Here is a 10,253-nt window from a genome sequence, read left to right on the forward strand (position 1 = left end):
TTAAAGGCAAAGTCAGGCATAAGCTTTAATTTTTTTTAAAACAGACTAAGGTCAAGTCTAAGCTCCTACTTACTACATAGGTTATGTCTATTTAGAGCAAAGTCTGACCTAACATGTTTTCATCGTTAATAATCATTCATAATTAATTATTATTGACTCACTAATACAACCAGTGTTGTGAGAACCGGACCGGTCTAACAGCTGACCAGACTTGAAAACAGCTTTGTATCGTAGTCTTAACCGAATGAGAGTTCGATCGCTTTGAACATGGGAAATTCTGATCTGATCGTGTTAAACCTGGTTAAACCAAATTAACCCGGGAAGTTAACCCGGTCAGATCGGACGGTTCAACCGTTTAAACCGATTAAACCAAATACGGGACCTCTACCAGTTTGACGTCCGGCTCGGGTTTCACAATATTGAATACAACAATGATTTAGTTTTTTTTGGTACATCAAGAATGATTTAGTTGATAAAAAATAACTTGGATATGTTGCTTTATTATCAACTTTCTACAAAACGACAACGTTTTGTACCCATTCACTTTCAATTAAACCCATCAAAACGCAACTCTTCCACGAGTTTTGCATCATTGCAAAAAAAGAAAAGAAAAAATGGCAGTTTCAGAGAAGAAGAAGCTTCACCTTCTTCTCTTTGTATTCATAATTCTCACAGTACTTTTCTTCGACAAAACCCTCTCCATAAGGTTCCCAGATCGAGTTCATGAAACTTCTCGCGACAAATCAGACTCACAACAACGATTCAAGGTAGCCGTTTTCGCTCTCGGCAGTTTCTGGCGATCGGAAGCGGTGTTTGGATGCATTCCCGGAGTTATTCGAACCACCGCTGGATATTCCGGTGGATCTAAGCTTAATCCTGAATATAGAAGTTTGGCTGATCACGCTGAATCTGTTCAGGTTCTCAATTTCTTTCATTTTGATTTTTTTAGTTTTTGGTATTGTTTTGATTATTATTGTATATAATAGGGTTTTGAGTATGTTTGATTTAGTAAGGTGTTAGAATAAGATAGAACATAATGTGTGGGATTCATCATATGTTTTATGTTTGAATGGATGGAATCATTGTTGTGAAAAAAATGCTGCCTATGGGGTTATAATTGCGATCACAAAGTAGTTGCGTAGACACTGAAAACCACAATGTTTGTGGTTGTGGACTGAAATTTAAATCGGTGAATGGAATCAAAGAAAACAGAAAAGAACCACTCTATTATGTGCTGTTCTTTTTCTTCCTATTTTTTTGTTCTATTCTGTTATACTGTCATGCCAAAGGCTACCTACATGTGTAAGATATCTTGGAGTGAGGTATATGAACACTTAACATGTATAGAGGATATTGATATTCCTTAAAATTGTGTTCAAAATGCTTCTTAAGTTTGATTGGTGCTACTAGGCGCAATGATCATCGGCTGTGTTTAAAGGCCCGAAGTGTGTGTCTGTGGGTGGTGTGGGGTGCATAAGTATGCTGTAGGCTCTCCCAGCATTGTCATTGTTTTCGTGTCTTCCTTTGTGTTTCTTGGGCATTGCATCCTTTCTTCCTTGGAAAGCCTATCTTTTGGTTAGTAGACAAGATGCTATTTGTGACTGAGCTATTTGTGGCAGTAAGAGCATGGTGTTCTTTTTGAAGTGTAATTAGGAGATGTTACAGTTCGAAGACCTTATGGCATTACGTCCCCCTCTCTTTATGTAGTTTGCAGTTCTCTAGGATGGTTATTATTTCGTTTCTGCAAATTATGGGCAGTTGGGACTAGTCTTACCCGTAATTGAACAGTGTTGTTTACTGATTGCTACAATGCTACTTCTTTTCCTAAGAATTTTACATTTAGATTGACTATCACAGTTCAAGCAATAAGTACACTCAAATATCCAAGGGAGAGCCCAATCCAAAAGTTCAGCTTGTTAGGTATGAGAGCCCACCTTCTCAAGTACCTTAGGGGTTTTCTCTATGTTCTCCAATATCAGCTCAAGATCTGCTGTTTCCACAGAAAATTTAAGTCATAACAACGCCCACTGATGGCCCCATAAAGGATGCCCATTGTTTGGCATGTTCCACACCTATGCTTGAGAGAAATTTTACACTCTTCTTAGTTCTTATAAGTTTCCACAGGCTTCTGTCAGACTAGTGCCTTCTGTCACCTACTCGGATATGAATTATATCAATGTGTATACTTTTATGAAACAAGGAATAGTCATGTTTTTGGCAGATTTATGGAACAATTAGAAATTCAAGTTATGAGTGGTAGGAATTAGGAATTGTGGTTAGTTTTATTTAGTTACTTCTTTTGGTATAGATCATGGGTTCAAACTCTGGAGCCTCATGTGGGGGAAAGGCTACATAAAACGACCCTCTCCAGACCCCACTAGGTAGATAGATGCCTTACGCACTGGGCTACCCTTTTTATTTGTCTGGTGAAGGTAACAATGTGACATGCTTTATCAAAGTGTGCTTGCTTTATTCTGGAATTCATGAAGTATGCATGTTGACAATTTTTTTGTTTTTCTTATAGATATACCATAAATTAAATTGATTAATTGGTAATACATCTTTGACTCCAAATATAATTCCGTTGGTTTATTAATACGAGTTGAACTTTGATGATTTTTCTGAATTTGCCATTATGGTTTACTAATACAATGCAGGTTGAGTATGATCCAGGGATGATTAGTTTTAGGGAGCTCTTGGATGTCTTTTGGTCAAGCCATGATCCGAGGCAAGTATATGGCCAAGGTCCTGATGTGGGTAATCAGTACAGGTAAGAGTAGTATTGATACCAACTACAGTTTCTTGCTATCTTTCTAGATATTCAGCCTCGTGCTTAGTGCCAAGTACTGAACTATACTTACACCCTGGCAGATCTATTATTTTTGTTAATGGAACTGAAGAATCAAGAATGGCTGCTGTCAGCAAAGAACTGGAACAAACCAGGTCAAGAAGCAGCATTGTGACTACTCAAATTCTACAACTTGGAATGTTCTATCCCGCAGAGCCAGAGCACCAGGTTTTGTATCCCAAAAGTTATTTTTTATTTTTTATAAGGCAAAGTTTTCTACGGGAAGGGGATGGGGAAATTGTGCAGCTGTCAGGGTTTGGACCCAAATGCTCATACTTTATGTCTCTAATACTGCTTACTTGTGGTGCTGAGACAATTTGGCATATGTTGTCACTTGTCAGAGAACTACACCCACCTATTTGCTTGTGCATATCGACAGTAGGGCTATTAGGGTTGCTGAGTTCCGAAAAACATGAAGCATGTTAATTAAACTCATGAACTTTGTGCTGCCATCTATTGATTCATTCTGTATTATTGTAAATAGTATGCAAGCATTGGCTGCTAGGGTTGTTATTCTGGCCTAAAATATACGCACACACGTGTCTCCCATTTTTCTTGTATTCTATTATAGACAATTTGAGTAAGTTCTGTAGCTTTTAGAAAGTTGCCTTTTAAGGTTCATAAGTTGACTAACGTTGCTTGTTCTATTCTAAAAATACAGAAATTTGAACTGAAGCAAAATACCTTCCTTATTCAGCTAATTGGAAACCTGCCTCAGGAGGAGCTTGAGAGATCAAGCCTAGCAACAAAATTGAATGGATATGTTGCTGAACTTTGTCCTTCAAATATCCAAAAGCAAATTGATGCAAAGATCAATGAGATTATTAAAAAGGGTTGGCCCATTTTGAGGGAATTGTAGTTGGCATTGAGGTAAGTTGCTCCGATTCTCATTCTTCAGCTGATGTACTTCGCTTCGGTGCCGATGGGTTTTGTTCAATAGCTTGCACCAGTTGCAGGGTCCGAAATAACTTGATCAAAATTCAGCAAACATATAGTGCTGACCAATGAAACCATTGTATTGTAATTATTGTACTTGCTCCCTTACCCTTCGAGAAAGAAATATTTTTGCTTTGTTTTGTGTGTGTGGTCTCTTACTGTGTTCCCTTTGATATATGACAACAACTGAAAAACTAGTAATTCCAGCTTGATATTCCTTGATTATTACTGACCAATGTTCATAAAATGTGATACTTTACAAAAAATTCATCTTCACAATCTCATGATTTTTTGTCTAGGTTAAATGTTTAGTTGCAGTTGTTCCCCTATATTTTTGTACTAGAGGGTGCGACTTAGCAAAACGATAAATTTGTTTGTCTTGTTTCGGGAGATTATGAATTCAAATCCATTAAGTAACATAAGTACTTATTAGGATGAGTAAAAAATGAAGTATAGGAAAAAAATAAAATCAGAAAGGTCATTTTTCAATAGGAAACATCTCATTGATTGAGCCCCTATAAAAGAGAACTTCGTGCTTGATAGAGATTGTTCCTTAACATTTTTTGGGGGAGAAAGAAATAAAAATTAGAGTTCCTAGTTTATAAAAAATATTAATTTCAAGCTTTAACATTGATTTTGTTTTATAAATTAATTTATATAAACTTACATTTGCCCTAAAGTAGGATTTCCCCATAATATTAGTAATGTTTGCTAGTCTAAAGCCATAAAATCAACCAACAACAAACCTCACATAAAACAACAATAATTTATAAGCCAATTACTGAAGTGATACTATAAAATATAATATAGCCTACAACACACTATCAAATTGTTGGTTACTGCAAGATGGATTTGAATGCTTCCCTTATCAACATTCACATGTTGCAATTCTTAAGAAGCCGTTATTGAAAGGGGTAGCAATTAGATTTAAGTAAATTAGTCACCTTGTAGTACAAAGGAGTAGCTTTGTTTAAATAAATGATATCACTTAAAAATAGCATATTTTTCTTTGAATCCCTAAAATTCATAGACCCTAGAACAAATGTAATCGATGGTATATATCATTTGAAAAAATATGATACTTTTATCCAAAAAATAATAATAAATCTCTGAGGAAGATTCTTGTGTTAATTCAGGAGAAATTTAATTATGGGTGAGCATGAGAAGGGTTGAATCAAGTAAGACTTATCTCTTATTTGATCCTAAATGTTGGTCGAAATACTTTTTTGAATCTGAACATGGCCTTAGACCATAAGTTAACCCGACCACAAATGTTTATTGAGTCAATCTTTAAACTCAATCCCTACCTAAACGAGATTAAATATAATACATACATTTTAAGATAAAATGATATGTAACTTAACATATAAAATGATATACATGTAGATGTTTTGTTAATCAATATATATATATGATAAAAAATTAGAGAAACGATGATTCTTTGATCAAAGAGATTGCAATACTTTTTATGCAATTGAATAATCACACAAACAAACATGAAGAATGAATAACCATAAATAAGTCAGGTCAAATTATACTTATCCCTTACATGATTTTAAATATTGATCAAATCTAATTTGACCCCAGACTAAATAAAGTTGACCAAATTCGAGCTCAATCATCATCGAATCAAACTGGATGAGCAGCTAGGGTGTCTAGATGCTCCCCCTAAACTTAATTAATTAATAGTGCATATAGTGAGATAAATGATACACGGCGCAAAATAGTAGCTACGTTTAATCTGAACCACACGATCGACATAGAACGAACGTCTGAGATTGCATAACCACCCTCGATTCTGAACCACACTATAAAAGCGAAAGCTCGTTCACTTGCTTCATTTCAATGACCGGAACGGCGAAGATAGATTCCGATCGGAAGAGGAAGAAAGCGTCGATCTCTACGGCGGAGAAGGAAAATCCAAAGGATAAGAAATCGAAGATGTCATCATCGAACAAACATGGTAGTAGTAGTAGTGGTGGCGGTGGTGTTGAAGTTAGGGCATCGCATATATTGATCAAACACGAAGGTTCTAGAAGAAAAGCTTCGTGGAAGGATCCAGAAGGACGCGTTATCAAGAATACTACTAGAGAAAGCGCTGTTTCTCAGATTAAGGTAATTCGAGACGACATCGTTTCGGGAAAGGTTAAGTTTGAGGACGTTGCGGCTCGTTGCTCCGATTGCAGCTCAGCCAAACGCGGCGGTGATCTTGGTCAGTAACTAACGAACTTATTTGCAACATGATTTTATTTATCTTCTATGTTTATGATAAAAGTGGTTTTATTTTTGGATTTAATTGTGCTTAGGTTTGGAATAATTGTTCTTGATATTAATATTAGTTATTGTGATGGTTGCAGTGAAAACTGTTTAGTATTTTGTAAGGGACTGTCATTTTTCCGGGTTCGTAACGTAACTGCCCCTTACGACCACTGTCGCTCACAGGAATCGAATCTTTGAACTTTTGGGAGGAAAACTGTTTATTAATGATGCAGAACAGTCATTTGAATTAAAGTCTGTGAGGATTTGGGGAGGATGATGTAAACCCTAGGAGATTTGTTTGTATATACTGTATATTAGGTCTAACTTGTGTATCAAATGAGTAAATTACTTAATGCTGTTGGTCAATTTATTTGTGAATTATAAATTAGAATAAGGTATCACTGTCTCTAAGTTAGTTTAGTGAGATTGAGGGATACATCTAAAGAGGGACTATCACCCCTTACATATATTTTATATAATTAGTTATATATGATTATATGTAGTATTTTATTGTAAAAAACTATTTTCTAAATAAATATATATTTTTATATATCCCCCCCCACCAATGTGCCCCTTTTTGAGCCGAGAAACTTTGGTAACACATGCCTATGCCCTGGTCTCTCAAAAAAAGTGAGATTGGTAACTAAAATCGTATTCAGGATCCTGTCACCAGAAGCTTTCATGAGCTGGTTTTTGCATAGTCTTCTAGAGAATAGAGATATGGTCATTTTAGGGCCAGTATGTTGGCCAGGTTAGGATAGGATAGAGAGAAGGATAAGAGAAGGATACGATGTGAAAATGATAATCTCTTATTCTGTCTAGTGTTTGGTGCACAACAGATAATGATGGCATTAATGTGGTAGTGGTGTTCATTTGTAAGAGTATGAGGTGAAAAATAAACTATCTTGTCTTTCTCATTTCTAACACAGCTCCCCCATGGGATAGTAAAAAAACATGTTGGGTGAACAGGATAGGATATGCCAACATGATAACCCTATCCTATTTTATTGTTTCACCAAACTCTGGATTGCAACTGGTTTGGGAAGACTATCCTATTGTGTCTACCAGTCTTTGGGCAAGAATCATATGATCATTGCAGTCCTTGGGTATAGAGCCAAAACACCTTAAACTACTGTTCAGTATATAAACCCAATTTTTTGGCGATGTTTTCGATGACTGCTTCTCTGGCGACTGCGTTTTTTGGTATGATATCTCCATTGTAGTTGCTAGCACCGCCGTTATCCTGTGCTCCTCTCCTCACTGCCATCAAAACCCAATCTTCATCTCTGCCATCTGAGTACATTTGTTTTCTCTTTCCTGCCTTGGACAAGATATTTTTCCATATTGCTTATATTTTGCTGAATCCATACCACTCTTTTACATATCTGTTTGGAACTGTGTATCAAACCAGTGTTCCTTTTACCTACCGATAGGTAAGAACATGGGCTAGGCTTAGCTAGACCGTACCTAAATAGGATTAGGTTTATATAATATGCTGATTTAAGCAAAGTAGTTAATAGGCATCCTTTAGCAACAGTATTGTGGCATGGCGGAGCTTGAGGTTCTGCCACAGAAAATGCTGCAGTGCTGCTTTTAAGTCGGGCCGTTGCATGGTGATGATACATTTAGATGCCTGCATTGAATGAACATGATATGATGGTAACAGGGTTTTCATGTAATATTATTCCCATACCTGTAAAATTATGTTTTACATAATCCTATAGGATTGGATACATTCATGTCTGAAGAGAGATAAATGCTTAATCTCTCTTCAAGTTAAAAGTAATTTATGAATGAAACTGAATTGGATAGTTTCTTCGGTGCAGGTCCTTTTGGTCGTGGGCAGATGCAGAAGCCTTTCGAAGAAGCAACGTTTGGTCTTAAAGTTGGTGAAATTAGTGATATAGTGGATACTGATAGTGGAGTCCACATAATTAAGAGAACAAAGTGATCATAAATACACTTGATCACCTTAACTTCTCTGACCTAATGATGTATTAAAACATGGCAGAGTCATGTTTTTGGATAATATATATATTGTTTTCACCAACTTGTAGTACTTGTATGCTTGTATTTTTTAATAGCTGAGTGTTATCTCATAAAGATTTGGACTCATTGTTTTAATTTGTTATGTCATTTTTTTTACTAAAAACCTGTGTTTGATACAGTATTTAAACTTTAAATTGTCAGAGCACTTGAAATGAGGAGTAATTGATTTGACAATTTTGTCCTTATTTTTTAACTATTAATTGAATTTAGTGAGTAGGGATTTATTTTCTTTATTGAATTGGTGTGAAGTAGAGGTTATTTGTGTTTGTTTAAAAACAAAATTTAATTGTTGGGGTTATCACATTCTATATTAATTAGAAGTTAGTCAAAGTTTTGCAACATGACTAAAATCTGATTACTTTTAGAATGTGATGTATCTTACAAATGATTATTTCATAAAATGTGATCTTGCGAGAAATATTACCAAACACAAGTTCCTAATTTACTGTTTTTTTAATCTTGAAATTTCACTTTCTGTTCATTCTGCATTTGAAATAAGAACAAAGTGTTGATATCCATTAAGGATATCGTTTGGGTGTGGCTTACTTTTGTTTAGAAATGGCAAAACAGACCGCCTCGTCGTTTAGCCTGCGCCTGTCATTGCCCGCAAAAATTTAAGCGGGTGTGGGTATGTCCACATTGGTTTAACGGGCAAACATCGCCCTGTCCATTTTAAAATGGGCATGCAAACGGTCCGCGAATAATTAAAAAAAATAAAAAATTCATATAATAAATGAAATTAAATTAAATAAAGTTGAAGATATAAAAATAACAAAATTTTTGATATTTTATATGATAACAAATCACATTATATTACAATTTCTTTTAGAGATTAAAAATCATATTACATCATAACTTATTTAAAATTCCCAACAGTCTGCGAACTTGGCGGGCAAAACTGGCAAAATTTGTATACCCTGCCCGCAAAAAAATGTGGGCTATACAGACGCGCACGCTGGTAATACCCATTTTGCCATCTTTACTTTTGTTGGTACTAATGTACTATAATTGCTACTTTCTAGGACGAGTGTATCGGTCCTTTTTTTTTTTGTCTTTCTTTACTCTCTTAAAGACTGATGATGCTGTAATTGTGGGGTTTGAGTACTCCTACTACTCTTTAAGATTGTACTTGGACTTATAAAAAAGCCTAATTTGGAGAGAAAAATCAAAGTTTACCAACACAGGATGGGAATGTACATTGATACAATTCTAGAAATTAACGTGAAAACATTGCATCATTACTGTTTGCATTTATATATGGGGCCAGAGTCGAGCACTTCGTTCCTTCTTGATCATCAATCAAAAATCAATACAAACTGTACACTATGATCCCACTTCCTCATGAATTTATCTTGAATCGAGATTATTTTGGCTCAATTTTATCCCAATTTTACTAAGGGAGCAAGCCCTTTGTTCACCTTGAATTGGTCAAAATATGCAGAATTTGTTACTTCTCGTGGCCAGAATATTTATTGGCAACAGGTTGGCATAGTGATTCATCATGCTCAACAAACATGAGGCAATCTCATTTGAGACGATCATCAAATTCCCAAAAACACAATGAGAAAGGAGTCCATGTAAATGATTGACCCTGAGATGTGGATCAGCCAAGAACATTAGCATGGTGTACTTCTCCTATTCGAACTGGGGTTTGAAAATCAAACCAAACTTCTAAGGAAGAGATGGGGCAACTCAAGTGAGATCCAATATAGATCCAACTTTCTATTCGCTCGTGAGATTCGGGCGGTCCAGGGGCAACATTGCCTATGTTGTTACGTGTTGGAGTCGTGAATCAATTCATGCAGAAACCAAGAACAATACATCTAAATATTGTCTTCTGAGATCCCAATGCAGATTGGGCAAATTTGCTTGTCTCAAGACCAAGACACAACTTAATTTAAGGCTTCCATATCCGTAGCACTTTTCATTGTTTTGACACAACTGAATCAAGGGGTTAATTTAAATTTTATACATTGAAATTAACCAAGAAGGGATGGGAATGAACGATGATACAAGTCTAAAATTGGGGTGGAACCATTTGTTCTATCATTACTGTCATGAATTTCAGCATTTATGTATACATCATTAACTAAAAATGGCGAAATTGAAGGATGTCGCATTTGTCTCGAAGACCAAGACTCAGTCATAGCAACAAGTAGAA

The 10,253-nt window shown here is 35.7% G+C and overlaps 2 protein-coding genes across 2 annotated transcripts; both read left to right on the forward strand.

Annotated features, from left to right (window-relative positions):
- LOC109333412 (peptide methionine sulfoxide reductase A5-like) lies at nucleotides 553–4,014 on the forward strand. Its single transcript, XM_019568892.1, has 4 exons — nucleotides 553–917; nucleotides 2,658–2,770; nucleotides 2,872–3,016; nucleotides 3,510–4,014. Exons 1-4 carry the CDS (start codon nucleotides 615–617, stop codon nucleotides 3,705–3,707), a joined length of 759 nt encoding a protein of 252 aa, XP_019424437.1. The 5' UTR covers nucleotides 553–614; the 3' UTR covers nucleotides 3,708–4,014.
- Nucleotides 5,605–8,126, forward strand: LOC109332863 (peptidyl-prolyl cis-trans isomerase Pin1-like). Its single transcript, XM_019567974.1, has 2 exons — nucleotides 5,605–5,996; nucleotides 7,870–8,126. Exons 1-2 carry the CDS (start codon nucleotides 5,630–5,632, stop codon nucleotides 7,992–7,994), a joined length of 492 nt encoding a protein of 163 aa, XP_019423519.1. The 5' UTR covers nucleotides 5,605–5,629; the 3' UTR covers nucleotides 7,995–8,126.

The sequence above is a fragment of the Lupinus angustifolius genome, chromosome LG18 (genome assembly GCF_001865875.1).
Source record: "Lupinus angustifolius cultivar Tanjil chromosome LG18, LupAngTanjil_v1.0, whole genome shotgun sequence".
In the NCBI taxonomy this organism is placed as follows: domain Eukaryota; kingdom Viridiplantae; phylum Streptophyta; class Magnoliopsida; order Fabales; family Fabaceae; genus Lupinus; species Lupinus angustifolius.

Excerpts from the sequence above, each read along its gene's own strand:
- LOC109333412 (XM_019568892.1), top strand. The coding sequence starts at position 615 with ATGGCAGTTTCAGAGAAGAAGAAGCTTCACCTTCTTCTCTTTGTATTC. Across the intron at positions 2,771-2,871 it reads GATGTGGGTAATCAGTACAG|ATCTATTATTTTTGTTAATG; the intron begins GTAAGAGTAGTA and ends ACACCCTGGCAG. Across the intron at positions 3,017-3,509 it reads CCGCAGAGCCAGAGCACCAG|AAATTTGAACTGAAGCAAAA; the intron begins GTTTTGTATCCC and ends CTAAAAATACAG.
- LOC109332863 (XM_019567974.1), top strand. The coding sequence starts at position 5,630 with ATGACCGGAACGGCGAAGATAGATTCCGATCGGAAGAGGAAGAAAGCG. Across the intron at positions 5,997-7,869 it reads CAAACGCGGCGGTGATCTTG|GTCCTTTTGGTCGTGGGCAG; the intron begins GTCAGTAACTAA and ends TCTTCGGTGCAG.